At 41.7% G+C, this 18,130-nt stretch overlaps 1 protein-coding gene across 5 annotated transcripts in view; it reads left to right on the top strand.

The window, feature by feature from the left end:
• LOC131125180 (A-type potassium channel modulatory protein DPP6-like) overlaps positions 1-18,130 on the top strand; it is a 73,719-nt gene that overhangs the window by 43,045 nt on the left and 12,544 nt on the right. For 3 of the 5 annotated variants that reach the window (XM_058066457.2, XM_058066456.2, XM_058066455.2), the window contains exons 3-7: positions 10,742-10,856; positions 12,675-12,773; positions 16,522-16,616; positions 16,700-16,774; positions 16,851-16,903. In XM_058066457.2, the coding sequence (XP_057922440.2) occupies positions 10,742-10,856; positions 12,675-12,773; positions 16,522-16,616; positions 16,700-16,774; positions 16,851-16,903 (437 nt within the window). Of the gene's footprint in view, positions 1-684; positions 847-10,741; positions 10,857-12,674; positions 12,774-16,521; positions 16,617-16,699; positions 16,775-16,850; positions 16,904-18,130 lie in introns of those variants that run through there. The other 2 variants (XM_058066458.2, XM_058066459.2) reach the window with 2 other exon arrangements.

Genomic DNA, 18,130 nt, shown 5'->3' with positions numbered 1-18,130 from the left:
ATTTTTATATTGTAAATTGTTACATTATTTTGTACTGATAAAGGACCTATTCTGCTTTTTTCCACTTTTCTGACCTATAAATGTAGTTAGAATGTTATATTCTCGTGTTAAACAAAACCAAAGTTTCAGATAATGAGGTTTGTGCATTTGGAAGTGAGCTGCTCAATAGGAGTCCACAACTCAATACAAAGGGCAGAAAAATCAGCATAACAGCTCCCCTTTAATTAGGGTGTTTTAATGACAGCATTTTCAGCTTGGACTAGGATAGTTTCTGTGGTTCCGCTGTTCTTCTTATGCTTACAGGTGAAGGGTTGTACAGGTGACCACTAATTATCCTTCACTAAATGCTCTTTTTTTCCCACCTGTAAAAACTGTGGAGCAAATCGACACTCCTGTGCGGCCTATTTAGTCTGTATTTATGTAGCCTCCTGTAACATTTGCTCCCTCATCCATTAGTGCTTCAGGTTGTGTTCATTGAAACACATGAAAGACATCAGGTGTGTGTTGGCTCAGACGAGAGGAGCCCACTCACTGAGCTGCAGAAGTAAAGTGAACCTCCCACATAGCAGTGCGTCAGCCGCTGTCTGCACCCACGGTCGTCATTATTTTAGCAAATCACCAGATATCCTTGAACACAGCTGCTCGCTCTCTCTCGCTCTTCTCTTCCTCCTGCCTCTTGCTCTCCTCTCTCTCTCTTTCTCTCTCACTAGCCGTCATTATTCTGCACCTGTCAGCAGCGGACGCCGCACGCTCATCCATCCATCCTTTCCTTTTTTTTTACTTACCCTCATGACTTCTGCAAAAGACGGCAATGGGCCGGGGAAAGGGGCACAGCAGCCAGACCAGGTAGGACTGTCCTGCGTGCACTGTCATCACTCTCTTTTAATAACATCAACGGCAGATGTTTCTTAGCACATCAGTAAATATTTGATACTTGTAAGGCAAAATGTCAAAGAACAACTTCTGAACTTGTGTGTAAATATTTGATGAACTTATTGTAACCTCAGCCTGAGCTGGGGTCGTGTTTTCCTGGACAAATGGAACATGAGATTTCATGGAGCTAATCAGATTTTGGATAAAAAGGTGACATTGAGGTAACATTTTGGAAATAAATGATGGAGGTGTGTTAAATGATGTGTAAATGTTACTGTGAAAGAGGTCAAGAGGGAACTTTGGGACTCTGTGTAATGATGTGTAGACACACACACACACACACATATACTTTCACTGCAATATAGTTCTGGGTATGTTTTCTAAACAGCGTCATCATTGTTAAGACGCGTACAAGCTCTGGTTGTGGGCGTGTGTTTGTTGCTGCTGTGAGATAACTTCAACATTTACCTGTTGTGATTGTCAAATAAACCTTCTGGAATGAATCTCGGTACCTATGTTGCTACACTGCGTAGGTTTTAATGCTACTACTGATATGTTTCATTGTCAGCTGCCAGCTGTTAGGGAATAAAAGTAGATAACAAGCACCTTGTAACTGCGTGTACTTATGTTATACATCAATGCAGCAACTGATGTTTCAGGGCTGATGGTGGAGCGTTTTGTGGGAGTCGAGTTGCGTTACCAAATTACACATGTGCGTCTTACACTGGCTGAGTATCATCGAGTCGGGTCTCAGATCAGTACTCTATAACTTGTGGTTCGATAATATTTGTTATGAAGATACTGCAATTATGCTATATTAGACAAATGGTTAATGACTTATGGGCAAATAGTTGCTTGGTCTGTCCCCCCTGTAAAGTCGTTTTGATTGGTGGTGGCCATATTTTTCAAACCATCCATCACCTATCTTGAGCGAGAGGCGGGGTACACCCTGGATTGGTCGCCAGCCAATCACAGGGCACATATAGACAAACAACCATTCACACTCACATTCATACCTATGGACAATTTGGAGTCGCCAATTAACCGAGTATGTTTTTGGAATGTGGGAGGAAACCGGAGTACCCGGAGAAAACCCACACAAGGGGAGATTCAAACTTGCAAACTCCACACAGAGATGCCCGTGGGGGGAATCGGACCCAGGTCTCCTAGCTGCTTGTCCACCGTGCAGCCCCTATTTTTCAAACCATCTTGCTCAAATTTCTAAAAAATGTTGCTTCTTCCTACTTCTTCCTACTTCCTAGTTCCTATTGATGCTCGTGGGGGGAATCGAACCCAGGTCTCCTAGCTGCTCATCCACCATGCAGCCCCTATTTTTCAAACCATCTTGCTCAAATTTCTAAAAAATGTTGCTTCTTCCTTCTTGTTGGACATGTGTACTAAGCGATGTACTCAGGTGTAACAATATACATGTTCAAAACAAATGAAACCATAACCATAGCCAGATTTTAGAAACAGAGACTTATCAGTCGCCAAAAGGTGTACCCAAATTTTGTGGTGATTGTGCAAAATACCTATAAGTTACAGTGAGTGTGAGCCAATCCATTTGTCAATAATTACACAAATACTCACCCTTTAGTGTACAGGGCTTCAGGAGTAGTTTTAACTTACATCACACTTGCATCATACTTGAATATTTGCCATAATGTGTTTTTTTTATTGGTTTTTAATGCGTCCCATAAGTCAATAGCAGCACCTTGAATCTGTCACTATACATAATCCTCCTAAAAATGAGCTATACAGTGTGAGACTTGCAAATGGAAGCTCTCAGGGGGTGAAAAAAGCATTGATTGGCATTGGTGTAACATCCTTCAGCCTGCCTTCACTTCTTTTCACCATCAACAGTTTGCAGCCCTGCCATTGGCAGTGAAATGATTTCCAGCATCCTTGCTGCTTCAACACTGACCTTGCTCTCTGTCACTAATACAGACACAGGCGCATGTGCACTTAAGCGATGCAGAGATATCATAGCGCATGAAGTGCAGCTAAGAGGCACACCACTCTCTGAAATATTTGACATACAAGCCAATAACTAGACGATTCAAGCTAAGCGTGAAGAAGGCAGATGTCTTCATTAGCGGGAGCAGAGAGGACGCATCTGTGCTTTTTTTCCTCCGATACTTGATCACTAGCTCTCTTGTTTTTGAGCTGCAAAGTGCGCTCATGCTGATTGTGACACTTTGAAGGCAACCGGGAGCAAGATTCAAGTATGCTGATGCTCCTCTGCTCAACATGCACTGTGTGTTTCTTCAAAGTAGTCCACTTTAGGGCAATCACAGATTAATAGTGAGCATGTACACTTGTAACCTTTGACCTCTTGGCTGAGCGCTTATGTAAGTGACATGTGACCACTCGATAAGAGCAGGAACATCTGCCGATCACTGAATCCATCCTTTGTTCTCAGCTTACTACAGCTGAGTCACCGATATAGCCATATTGTCCAGCACCGATACGGATGCCAACAGATGCCGATATCATATAGGCAGCATCTCTTGCCCATGTCAGGTCACAGTTCATGACATTATGCTTCTTTTGATGTGGTGCCACTGGATGCATGACACAATTAAACGCTGTGCAAAATAAGACAAATACTGCAGTTAGCAATATAAGTTATAGAAGTTACATAAAAAAGTAAAAAAAAAAAACTTGTTCTGATACTATCATCCAATAAGAATAAAGTCATACATAAGAATCCAATGAAATAATGCTGGCAGTGATACAATTTGGAAAGTTGCACATTTGTATGTGGCACAAACATCAGTATAAGAATGAAGTAAAGTACAAAGTATGAAGGTGTAAGAAAGTATGAAAAGTGAAATTGGACACTGTCTTGCATGACTTATCATTTTGCTGTACACAGTACAGAAATAGTACGATGCCCAAGACTGATGACTCTACTACCTCCGTAGTACACCATAGGAACAGGAACATGATAGAATACACCGGGCACACTGCTCAGTGATTAATGGCTTGAACAGACAGTAAAAAAAGAACAGGTTTCTAATTTTTCAAGTTTCCCAAAAACAAAGAGAGCATTTTGAGTAAAACAGCAAAAAGCTGGGTTACTTCCTGCTGAACCAATCTCACTTAAACCAGAGGCTTTTGTTACTCTTCTCCTCATGATTAAAAGATGCAGCTCAACTTTGCTCCCATGAAGAAAAGCATTTTGTTTGGATCAGTTTTTTTGAGATATCAAATGCTGTTTCATGTCACACTGGGGATGACATCATGTTATTCATTTTTTGTCAATGAAAAAAAATATGGCCACGCAAAGCTGTGAAATTTAGTGTTAGTGTTTTGTACCTTTTCTTCTTTTCGTTTACCACAAAGCCACTTTACTGTAGTTTTTTTTTTTGTTGGGGTCATATGAAAAAAAAATGTGTTTTTCTTTGTTTTTTTTTTAATACAACATGGATTTTCGCAATAGGGTTGCCTTTTTTATATACACACAGCTGGATATCACTGCGCTTTTATGGTCTCTGAGCCTATTGTTCATTTTCATAATGGCTAATACACTCTCTGTCTGCTTTCATAGCCAAGCAAAGATGATTACCCGTACTCTTTTTACATTTCAAAATGACCTACTGATTACAAACAGAGAGAATATGCAAGAAAAATGTAATTACTAAACTACTAAATATTAATAATGGGCTACACGGTGGACGAGTGGGTAGCTTATTCCCAGGGTAGCTTATACACACGAGTTTGCATGTTCTCCTTGTGTGTGGTACTCCGGGTACTCCCGTGTGTGGTACTTCCAAATTATCCATAAGTATGAATGTGAGTGTGAATGGTTGTTTGTCTATATGTGCCCTGTGATTTCCTGGCGACCAGTCCAAGGTGTACATCGCCTCTCGCCCGAAAACAGCTGGGATAGGCTCCAGCACCCCCGCGACCCTTGTGAGGAAAAGCGGTAGAAAATGAATGAATGAATGAATGAATGTGAGTGTGAATGGTTGTTTGTCTATATGTGCCCTGTGATTGGCTGGCGACCAGTCCAGGGTGTACCTCGCCTCTTGTCCGAAGACAGCTGGGATAGGCTCCAGCACCCACGCGACCCTCGTGAGGAAAAGCGGTAGAAAATGAATGAATGAATGTGAGTGTGAATGGTTGTTTGTCTATATGTGCCCTGTGATTGGCTGGCGACCAGTCCACGGTGCATCCCGCCTCTTGCCCGAAAATAGCTGGGATAGGCTCCAGCACCCCGCAACCCTCGTGAGGAAAAGCGGTAGAAAATGAATGAATGAATGAATGAATGTGAGTGTGAATGGTTGTTTGTCTATATGTGCCCTGTGATTGGCTGGCGACCAGTCCAGGGTGTACCTCGCCTCTTGTCCGAAGACAGCTGGGATAGGCTCCAGCACCCACGCGACCCTCGTGAGGAAAAGCGGTAGAAAATGAATGAATGAATGTGAGTGTGAATGGTTGTTTGTCTATATGTGCCCTGTGATTGGCTGGCGACCAGTCCACGGTGCATCCCGCCTCTTGCCCGAAAATAGCTGGGATAGGCTCCAGCACCCCGCAACCCTCGTGAGGAAAAGCGGTAGAAAATGAATGAATGAATGAATGTGAGTGTGAATGGTTGTTTGTCTATATGTGTCCTGTGATTGGCTGGCGACCAGTCCAGTCCAGGGTGTACCTCGCCTCTCGCGCGAAAACAGCTGGGATAGGCTCCAGCACCCTCGCACCCACGCGACCCTCGTGAGGAAAAGCGGGAGCAAAATGAATGAATGAATGAATGAATGTGAGTGTGAATGGTTGTTTGTCTATATGTACCCTGTGATTGGCTGGCGACCAGTCCAGGGTGTGCCTCGCCTCTTGCCCGAAAACAGCTGGGATAGGCTCCAGCACCCCCGCGACCCTCGTGAGGATAAGCGGTAGAAAATGAATGAATGAATATATTGTGGGGCCCTGTGAGGGGATCCATAACTGCGATATGGCCCTCATTGAAAACGAGTTTGACACCCCTGCAGTACAGCAATATGTATTTTATATTTCATACAGAGCCGAGGTTGGTCAGTGTATGTGAGTTTTTATTCATGTTCCCGTTTTTATTCATGCCTCCCCACTTATACGTACATAAAGCATGTAGAAATGACACTCTAGCATGCCGACTTCTCCGTATATAATGAACCGGGTACCAGGAGTACAGTGTGCTGTGACAGAAAAGTGTAGCTGACAGATAGAGTTTAAGTGTCCAAATGATGGATGGGACCTGACGTTAAATAATTAATTCCCAAGTGAAATCAGATAATGCGATAAATTGTAGTGGTATGAATCATTCACCGCTATTTTGACTCGTCTGATTCTCCCTTCCTTCACCAGCGCTACTGTCATCGCTGCAGCCAAACAAACAAAACAAGCATGGAAGTAGATGTTTGCACCAACAACACCTCCACTGACGTCCTGTGGAAGTACGTGCCAGGTCGCATATACTGTAGCAGTATCTCTACCTTCACTTGACTGGCAGCATAACTGCCAAATCAATGTTTCAGCTTGGAGTCTTTTTGCTCCACATTGATTTCAGCTGCCGTCGCTGTGGTGAGCAGGCTACAGGCTGTTCCGTCACAAAGCATATCAACAACGGATGTAGAAATTGGAGTTAGTGCTTTATTCTGGTTCAATGAGAAATGTAGTGACGTCTGGTATCGGGAATATAGCACAATTTGTGCTTCTTCTGAAGGCAGAAATAGTCACTTTTGACAATAGCTCTCATTTTTAGGCAAAGATCCTCAATAAGCGAAAAGTACTACTACTTCTACTGTTCTACTCACAAACAATTTTTTTGAGAGGAGCTGGCTGAGATGAAATATTAGTTATATTATTTTTGATGAAATGATGGACAATTTTAAATTAGCAAACCAAAAATCAAGTTTATTTGTACTTTAAACTGAATTAAGTGTCTCTCCTACAAGGTTATGGTTTCCTACAGCATCATATGCAAATGATATGCAAATTAAACTATGATATAATTTAGCAACCAGTTCAGGGTGTACTCCACCTCTCGCCTGAAGTCAGCTGGGATAGGTTCCAGCATACCTCCGCGACCCTATTGAAAATAAGTGGCATTGGAAAAGGATGGCTGGTTGGCAACAGTACCTATTAGCTTGTAGCACGTAAGAAAGCTGTTACTTATTTGACCAGTCGCCTTAAACCAGTAGCAGTTAGCTACATGGTGCACTACAGTACATGATGCACCATGCCGGGATGCACCAGGTGGTGCCAGCACCGATTTATGCCAGTTCCCTGTCTCCCAACATAAACAACACAACTATAACACCATGAACTATTTACATTTTTTGCATTTGCAACTGTGTGTGTGCACGAGCACAAGCACATGTATGCGTTAAAATTTTTCGCCTTTTCACTTCCTGGTTGCTACAGAGCATGTATGTCCATGGGAAATACAGTACATGCCACATTGTGGCTGTTTTTTCAACTTAAATCTACACCAAACATGCTCACTTCTATTGTGGAGTTGCATCATCACCTACGTAACATGTAAACACGTAAAAAAAGACTTATAAATACGTCTCTGGCAGCGAATGAGTTAATGTTGCAGGGCATATATAAAGTAGAACATTGTTTTTCCTGTAATTTTGCAGACTTTTCAACGTGGGATCAACAATTAAGTGTGCAGCATGTTGTTTTCCTTGGCTCGCCTGGGGCATCTTTAGCGACGGCGTTTGCCGAGGTGGGCCAGCTGGATAGACGAGAGGACGGCTCGGCTGAAGCCAGTTGGCATGAATAGTTAATCCCTCTCATGAATGGCCATGATTTATTGATGCTGCGCCAGAGGAAAAGTTTACCCTTGTGTCCGAAGGCCATTGCTTCACCTCGTGTTGTGCTGGAGGTGCATATCCTGTTTCCAGTGTCCAGTGTCTTTTACGGGATTAAAGTTTAAGGCCACAAGCGGAGACACGTGTCACATTGGTTTGCTAACGTGCATAATTACCCCTTGGAGTCTTAAATATTATCATGAAGAATAATCCTTACTGTACGGTACTGTAAATGCTGCGGATGTGCCTATCTGGGTTCCCTTGGTAACCAGGTGCTGCTGACTAGATCAGGAAAGATCCATTTCACACTTGAGCAGCGAGCAGAGGCAGAGAGATGGTTAGACAAAGCGAAAGTGGGAGGCAGAGCGGATTAGGGAGAGTGGAACGAAGCTTGACCGTAAAAAAGGGGCTTCACTCTCATAACGTGTCTAAAAAAAGGAATGGAAAATTGTAGCAAATGGATTTTAAAATGGCTAACACTGCACTCTTTGTGTGTTGGTGAAGACATCACATAAATAATTGCTCTTAGGTATGGAGTATGGATGCTTGTCAAATAACCCAAAAAGGTCGAGATTCTTTCTAGTCGTCAGTGAGGTCAGCATGCTGAGAGAACTCCATTGGTCGTTCTTAGTTGTTGTTGTTTTGCAGATGTTTCTTTATTATGTTGATTTTTGGAGTAGGAGGTTCAAAATATGATCAATAAATACATGTCATTGAGTGTATTACTAACTGAAATGTAGTTCCCTATTTAGCTTAGCTTGTTACCATTGTTAACATTGGTGATTCCTTGACACCTTAAGAGTTGCACGACTCTTAGCTGGGTTAGACTAACAATTGGTACTACCGTTTCATCTGTTTGTTATTATAAATAACCCGAAAAGGTCGAGATTCTTTCCAGTCGTCAGTGAGGTCAGCATGCTGAGAGAACTCCATTGGTCGTTCTTAGTTGTTGTTTTTGCAGATGTTTCTTTATTATGCTGATTTTTGGAGTTCCCTTTTGTGGAGTAGGAGGTTCAAAATATGATCAATAAATACATGTCATTGAGAGCATTACTAACTAAAACTGTTGGTAAAAAAGCACTGAAAGGTAGTTCCCTATTCAGGTTAGCTTGTTACCATTGTTAACATTGGTGATTCCTTGACACCTTAAGAGTTGCACGACTCTTAGCTGGGTTAGACTAACAACTGGTGCTACCGTTTCATCTGTTTGTTATTGCTATTCATACTGTGGTTCGCTTTTTAACACTCAGTTCCTAGTCCCATCTATCCTATTTTATATCTATTTTAACACAACCGGTCGAGACAGATGGCCTCCCCACAGAGCCTTGCCAAGGTTTTTCCTTGCCTCCATCGCCATCCAGTGCTTGCTCATGTGGGGTTCCTGCTGGTTTTTCATTCATGAACGTGACCTCCATGTGTAAAGTGCCCTGAGATAACTATTGTTGTGATTTGGTGTTATGTAAATAAAAGGATTGACTATTGTTTCGAATTGTTTTTGTTACTTCTAGCTAGCGTGTTAGCGCTCTACCATTTGTACACGTTCTGTATCAGCCTGCAGGGCCCGTGATGATGCGTGTAAATCTTTTTAAAACAGGGGCTGTCTTGAAAAATTCCACCTCCTTCCTTCTGATCAGGCGAGCAGTACGATTTAGTCACGGGGGGGGGGGAGATGCGACCGGAACGGAATATTTACTCACACGCCTCACAGGCTCCAGAGAGACACTTTAATAACACAGTGATGGTGCACACATCCAGCTGTCACAGTGTTCTACGTACAAGCTCACCTCCACATCTCAGCTGGGAAACCATGCGTTTAAACGGCCTCACGACTGTCCCAACGTCTCCTATTGGTGTCTTTAAGCTAACTGCAAAGGTGAATATGATATTAAGTGCAGTGTGCAAATGTGCAACTAGAAAATCATTACCTTCTCTACAATAAGTCATCTTATTGATGGGCCTGTTGTTTTCTGTGTGTGCTCGCTGCTTTCGTCTATTGATTTGCAGCACAGGGCAGACGGAACACACACACATACACACACACACACCATGATCCAAGTGTTCAAATATATCATCATTATTGTTTTTAAACTGGATTATGTGTTATTTCTTAATATACATTTTGGTTATCATTCTGATTATTTTACCCAAATCACTGCTCTGTATTAAATATAAAATACTGGTATAGTATTGGGCTGCACGGCGGTCGTGTGGTTAGCGCACAGCTAGGAGACCCAGGTTCAATTCCACCCTCGGCCATCTCTGTGTGGAGTTTGCATGTTCTCCCCGCGTGGGTTTTCTCCGGGTATTCCGGTTTCCTCCCACATTCCAAAAACATGCTAGGTTAATTGGTGACTCCAAATTGTCCATAGGTATGAATGTGAGTGTGAATGGTTGTTTGTCTATATGTGCCCTGTGATTGGCTGGCGACCAGTCCAGGGTGTACCCCGCCTCTTGCCTAAAGACAGCTGGGATAGGCTCCAGCAGCGGTAGAAAATGAATGGTATAGTATTGTATTATATAGCATAGTATTGTATATATTTTTATTAACATATCCTTTTATTATATATATGTGTGTGTAGTCATGTATAACCACAAGTAGAGAGCAAAGGACTGCCCGTATTATATAAAGTTAGCCGCCGTTTGAAGTTATTCCAGCAAAACTTCTGCTGCATGTGTGTGTGTGTGTGTGTGTGTGTATTTGCAGAGCCATTTAATGACATTGTATGCCTTGAGTGTAGATAAGAAGACTTTGAAATGAGTGTGCAGGAGAGGTGGCCAGCCTGCTGCACCTCCTCACTTAAGTTCCATATACAGTTTCGTATGTATGGCCAATTAGCCACCCACTGTCTCCTGGCCTGCGTGAAGAGGAACAGCTCGACATTCTGCCTCTCGAGGCTACGCCGCTCCTCTCCTCATATGTGCACAGTGGGGGTCATCTGGAGGAAACATCCATGCCCGCATCCAAGAGATCATTCTGCTTAGTTTCTTAGAATCTATATGGTACAGAAGCTGCTTTCAGCCGTTTGTAGGTCCATAATATGATTATTTTTTTATTTGGTGTCCCTCATCAGGACCTTGTGGGCAGCGCTCCGCCACAGAGGAACTGGAAAGGAATTGCCATCGCCCTGCTGGTCATCCTCGTCATCTGCTCCCTGATTGTCACCTCTGTCATCCTGCTCACCCCTCGTATGTACACGCACGCACACACACACACACACGAGGCAACACAATCCTCTTGACTGATTTTGTGACCAGAAGATTGGGTACAGTCTGGATTTTAAGGATTTAAGGATTTTAATGTGTATTTAAATTCTTAAAGAAAAAAGCTGTGCTGATGAATGATAGAAGCTGACAATGCTTGCTCGTGGGGTCGGTCATAAGGGGGAGGAGCCATGCCAGCGGAGACAACTAGCACTGGGATAGGGATGGAATATTGTGGAGGAATTGTCGCTCTCTATGCCAATGATAGTCTTTGTATAAGTCCTTGCTTAAGTGGTTTAAAAATACGGTCGTCTGTGACCGCATCAGCATTAAAGAGCTTTGAATACTTCTCCATCACCTCCACTTCTTCTTCTTCCTCATATCTATTGGAGGATGATAACAACTGACAGATGTAGAGGCTGACAGAGGCTGTATTTTCATTTAGGCTAAGAGTAATATCTCTGGTGTCTTCGCTTCATAAAAACTGAAACCGTCCATCAAGATGGCGAATGGAACTTGATGAAGTTGAACAATTTAAGTATCTTGGTTGCCACCATTACAGCGGAAGTCTGACATAGAGATGGCAACAGTTCTGAGACAACGAACCGGGATTATCCTTTGTTCTGTAGTCTTTTCCACCTTTGTGAAAGTTGGACTCTCTCTGCAATCCTAGAAACAAGATGAAATGCTGTCATCATGTATTGAGGGTTCCATATACACAACATAGAACCAACGAATCCATCAAAAATTAGACAACCGCAGCCATTGGAACCCACAGACATCTTCAAATTGTGATCGTAACAAACTTTCCTGGTTTGGCCATGTCACATGATCAACCCCAAGCCTCGCACAAACCATCATTCAAGGAAGGAATTGGAGAGCTAACATCTAGACATGGACAAACCTGCCATTCTAGCACCTTCTGGACACCACCAAAGACCAACAGAGGTGGAAGGACTGAAGGAGGTGTACGGTTCCCCAACATACCCTAACATGTGGATGCTTCCTTTGGACACTGTTTGGATTTTCAGTAAAAAAAAACAAGGCCATTTTTGTCATTTTCATCGAAAACCAGAGTGAGTGAAAACCAAGATTCCACTGTATACTGCAAGTATTAAAAATATACAAGACCAGGATGACTAGTATTTGTGTTTTTTTGTTACATTTTTTTGTCATATGGATGCAGCTTTTATCCACAGCTTTTTTTTTTGTGGTTTTGTTCAACACGTTTACTGTTGATCTGGCCATTGTCACACCGCTGTGCACGTACGTGTGAACGTTTTTTATAGCCATTTTTTAAAATATGTGAGCTGTCGCAGCTGGTTTTCCCGAATAGAAGTATTCCCGCCGTGTTCACTCTCAGATGCAAACACCAGCCTGTTTGTGTTCCTCTGCTCCACTTGTCTTTGTGTGGCGGCCACATTGAGGAAGTACGTTGCAAGAAGATGAATAGAACAATAGGAGAGTTCTCTCTCTTGTTGGCGTCCTTGTTCCAAATTGCGCTCTTATAACGGGGAGCAATTGTTGGAGATGTAATCTGCATAGAAGAAGAGCGTGTCGTGGTGGGATGGAGCCCCTCTGAGTGACACAATGATGAAAAAGTCAACATCAAAAGTTACCCTGACTTTATTCTCCAACTTGTTAAGTCTCTTGAAATGCTAATAAAATTTCACAAGAGCGCCTTGAAGCTTTTTTCCCCCCAGATTGACGTGCATGGCAGCACACCATCCACGCTTTATAGATGATCTGCAGCATGTCGAATTAGATTTGTCTTTTCATCTTAGTGCGATGTGTGCTTGACAGGTGAAGATGACAGTCTGGCCCTCAAGAAAAAAGTCACTTTGGATGACGTTTTTGGTCCCGACCTTCACGTGCACGACCCTGGTGCTGTGTGGCTCAGCGGTGAGTTCAGCTTTTCGTGTCAGAAGGAAAGATATCCAGAAACATTACGACAGTTAAAACTGCTTTTATGGTTTTTAAAGGTAGATGTTCTCTATTAGACAATTGCTCAACAAGTCTGGGAAGGGTTCCAAATGAATCCAAATGATGCAAAATGTATATCTTTACTGTCCTTTGAATTGTGTCACCACCCAAATCCAGATATTTCGACAACAGTTAGCATAACTTAGCATGACACAAAGCTCAAGTGCATTAAAATACATAATAATCAATTAATCCGTCCATTTTCTGTATCGCTTATCCTCACGAGGGTCACAGGGATGCTGGAGCCTATCCCAGCTGTCTTCGGGCCAGAGGCGGGGTACACGCCTGGACAGCCAATCACAGGGCACATATAGACAAACAACCATTCACACTCACATTCATACCTATGGACAATTTGGAGTCACTAATTAACCTAGCATGTTTTTGGAATGTGGGAGGAAACCGGAGTACCCGGAGAAAACCCATACATGCACGGGGAGAACATCCCACACCGAGATGGCCAAGGGGGAATCGAACGGACAGGGAATCGGTCTCCTATTGGTGTGGCCTAACCACTCGTCCATCCTTACAGCCCCATAATAACAAATATTCAAGTATGATTAATTTTAATTTAATTTCATACATTATTATATGTATTCTAGTAGCTATAATTGCATCAGTTGTAAAAAGAGTTCCTTCATAAACCCCATAGGCCAACACAAAAATGTACCCAGTCTTTAAAGTTAATTAGGGTTGAAGCACTTGTTCTCTCTTAATGACCAATAAAAACTCTCGTGCTTGAAAACATTTTATTTTTTTAGATGCTAAGGTACAACTGTTATTATATAACTGAAATATGTAAATTGCTTCCATAATATTTAGAAAATACCAATACTTCAGTTATTTTATGTGGGCAATACTTTATGACTGAATAAGCTATCTACAAAATCTAATACCGTACTATTGCATATTACATAGCTTTACTATGATCACATCTTATATAAGGGAATCAGCATCCGCTACATGTTAATCACAAGAAGTGAACAAACATTTTGAATGCAAGTGCAAACATGTGTACTTTCATGTAACCCCCGAGCCAGACTTTGGACACGGTTGTAAATCTACACAAATGTTACGGCAGATAAAGATAATAGTTTTAACATCGGGTGGTTTAAATTCAAACTGGTGCATTATCTCCCCCAGCAACAACGCTCCTGAAGCGTAAATGTAGTCCCTCCACGTGTGACCACTGCGACCTCACACGTGTCCTCTCTAGTTGCCTTCTTCCACCAATTAGTGACGTATTAAGCTGTAATAAGCTAAGCTCGCCCGTCATTCACCAAGGTGATGAAAATGTTCTGAGCACCTGACGAAATCAGCATCTGGCCTCTTTAAGTGAATATAATCAAGTCCCAATTGGGCCTAATGACCTTCTCATAAGCACCCCGCAGGGACGTCCACATACCTCTGTAGTCCTCATCAATATTTCGTGGGCACGTCATTGATCCCCCAGTGAGCCGCCTCTTGCCTCACTAGTCTTTGGACTCACCTCTGACTGGTTCGCTCCTGTGCAAAGACAAAAGTGTTTAACCTTCACAACAAAGACGGTGCTGGCCGTTGCTTTTGAAACAAGAGAACAATATGATGTCAGTCCAAGTATGACTCTATCAATAGGCAACATCTGCGACTTAATCATATTTAATGTATGCAAATCTACTAATGAAATCAGGAGGTTGGCAAGTGGAACAATCAGCACTACTCTGTTTGACTTCCAGCACGCATCCTCCATGTGTATAGGATTAATTACTTTAAAAACACTAAGTAGGGCATTTCAAGTGCTCATGACACCAATAAAACTTGGACAAAATAACAAAGTGAAATTACCGACTTAGTAAAACATTTTTTTCACACTGTTGTCATACATAAATAAATAAAATAACTCATGAGGATAAGCGGTGTAGAAAATATCAGCCGATACTGATACCCATATGTGTAACATGACATAACTCCTGTGGTGGAATGAACACATACAGTATATGTGTCGTATAAGGCATTTTTCAGGAACAGTTTTCATGATCGGAAAAAAATCTGATACATATATCAACCGATATTGCATTTTTATGCTGATATCAGGCATCCTTAATAAACATAATTCTAAGTAAATGTGTTCTGACCTGAACTCAACACCATATACCGTATGTACTATCTTCAACTCACTAACTCTATTCCCTTGTCCTTGGAATGACACTTCCTTATTGTAACTAGAAGACAGTTGCATTCACTGACACGCTGAAAATCACAAAAGCATCTTTTTATTATGCATGTATGTGTTGTCTACATAAAGAGAAAGACAATGAAAAACAATAAGTGAAAATTCTCATCTCTAACTAACGTGACTCTTAGAGCGGACGTACAATTTGCTGCATTTAACCCCTGAGTGTCTCTTTTATTATATAATTATATATATATTAATTAATATAAAAATGTATATATTACAGTACAGATAAATGAATGAATAATACATATTATCAGTTTCTCTACTATTTCAAATTCTACATATCACAGTTTGAATGTATATTAATGCCTTATATTTGTATTTTAATTTATTTCACCATTTTTCATTCATTCATTTTCTACCGCAGGCACACTGAAGCCTATCAGCCAATCACAGGGCACATATAGACAAACAACCATTCACACTCACATTCATATCTATGGACAATTTGGAGTCGCCAATTAACCTAGCATGTTTTTGGAATGTAGGAGGAAACCGGAGTACCCGGAGAAAACCCACGCCTGCACGGGGAGAACATGCAAACTTCACACAGAGATGGCCGAGGGTGGAATCGAACTCGGGTCTCCTGCGTGATAACCACTCGTTCACCGTGCAGCCAATTTCACCATTTGAATGCTTGAAAATGCTTATTTTAAGCAAAACAGAGATGCCAAAGCAGAGATTGGAACCCAAAACTTCTGACTTTGTGGCCAATATGCAAACCACTCTTCCACCGTGCTGCCTTGTGTGCATCAAATTTCCTCATGTAACAGCCTTTACTCTAATAGAAGATGTAGAGTGCTTTGTTACTTGCAACTTGAACAAATACAGTACATTTCTTTCTTTCTTCTTAATTTATTTCAGACATGAATACTATGTTACATTATTCTTTCTCACATATGCACTTACAATATCTATTTATATATATATATATATATATACATATATATACATACACAAATATATACATACATATACATACAAAAAAATCTACATACATACATATATACATATATACACATACACATACATGCATACACACAACACCTCATTACTACACATGTCTGAAAAGGAGCAGGAAGAAGCAAAGCTTATTAAATCCTACCCCTTCTCCACGCCATAGCAGTTACCAATTCAATAAGTTTTTGTTTTTTTTTTTGTTTTTTTTTTTTCCCCACACTTATAATCCTTACACTTACATCCTGTATTTGTACAACTGAAATGTACTTATTAATATATTTTATGTTCAAAATGCATCCGTGCAAATAACGGCCTCCTCTCTATTATAAACACCGTACCTCTAATAAACACTTCATTGACAGCATGTACGTATGATTTACGATTTATGCGGCACTGAAGTCAAGTATTTTTAGCACAACTGTAGAGGAATACAAATTGAATGTACACTATAAAAATGTGTTTTTTTTTCCTTCCTCTATGTCTCCCATGCAGGTCATGAGCTTCTGTATCGTACGAGGGAGGGCGATGTTGTGAAGATTAATATGGACACAGGGGAGACAACTGTTGTTGTGCCAAACCAGATGTTTGTGAGTCCACCCTATAAACGTCTTTACTGTCGTCAAGGTCTTGCTTCTTTTTTCCAAAGTGTGTTTTTTTTGATGCCATCCAGGAAAGATCCAAAGCCACGAGGTACAAAGTGTCACCTGACCTGCAACTTGTGCTCTTTGCCTTTGACGTGAAACTGGTGAGAAGAGACTCAATTAGCATCCGGATGCTGCACTTTTTCTGGGCTTTAATGATGATGTTGTTCATCTCTGCAGATGTACCAGCACTCCTTTGTGGCCAAGTACATTATTTACAGCCTCGTTACACAGTAAGACTTTTTTTAACGGTCGCCAGTACAGACATTTGACCTGACAATGTTGTTCTCTCTCTAACTTTGTCTGCTCAGGAGATATACGGCAAAGCCAGTTTAGTGGGTTAGCAAGCTGTGTTGTGTTGGCGAGTTCAACGCTCTCTTTTAAAGCAGCTGCAAAAAATTCCCTGACGATATTATTTATCTATTTTCAGATGACTGAATACGCTAGATATGCTCACACGAGCACCTGGAATAAATTTGAATATGAAATGTTAATATTTAGGCCTGGTAAACATCACGAGTGTCCTTGCGTGAGTACTCACGACAACAATGACATCTAGTGTCACAATGAGATATAGCAAAAGCTCCTTATTTTTTAAATGGATAAATGGATGGTTGGGCGGCACGGCGGTTGAGTGTTAGCGCGCAGACGTCACAGCTAGGAGACCAGGGTTCGATTCCACCCTCGGCCATCTCTGTGTGGAGTTTGCATGTTCACCCCGTGCATGCATGGGTTTTTTTTTTGCTAGGTTAATTGGTGACTCCAAATTGTCCATAGGTATGAATGTGAGTGTGAATGGTTGTTTGTCTGTATGTGCCCTGTGATTGGCTGGCCACCAGTCCAGGGTGTACCCTGCCTCTCGCCAGAAGACAGCTGGGATAGGCTCCAGCACCCCCTGCGACCCTCCTGAGGAAAAAGCGGTAGAAAATGAATGAATAAATGGATGGTATAGTTAGTATCATAAATCAGTGTTAACTTACGCAATACATTGACAGCGTTGTACTTGCAGCGACCCTTCCATGCTCAATTGGTGGCGTCAGTGTTACTCATAATGTTGTGGGAACTCCTTATTACACTCAATAATAATTACATACTCATTTTATAGTCTTCACTTTTCAGCGGAAGTAGAATAATATGACAAAAATAAAATGCCCCCTTTCATTGGCACAAAGTCAAAAACCGTGCGAAACAACAGGACCGGCACAAAGTCTGGCTTTGTGGAGCCACTTTTGGTGTAGACCCCCCTCGGTCACATTTCTGTTGTTTTAATTCAGTAAACTAGCATTCAGCTCACGGGATGAAGCCTGTGTTGTTGCTCTACACTGCTGATGGGGACGTCATACAACTTCATGTCAAAAAGTCTGTACTAGCCACAATTCTTGCAGTTTCTTGACCTGTCAATGGTGTGTCCTTGACTCATCCAGCTATAGAAAGTATTTATTGTGATGTTTACCCTCCAC

The sequence above is a fragment of the Doryrhamphus excisus genome, linkage group LG6, assembly GCF_037039965.1.
Source record: "Doryrhamphus excisus strain RoL-2023G ecotype Guam linkage group LG6, RoL_Dexc_Guam_v1.1, whole genome shotgun sequence".
Classification (NCBI taxonomy): domain Eukaryota; kingdom Metazoa; phylum Chordata; class Actinopteri; order Syngnathiformes; family Syngnathidae; genus Doryrhamphus; species Doryrhamphus excisus.
The sequence above is the reverse complement of the archived record's forward strand: the minus strand, read 5'-3'. Positions and strand labels throughout refer to the sequence as shown.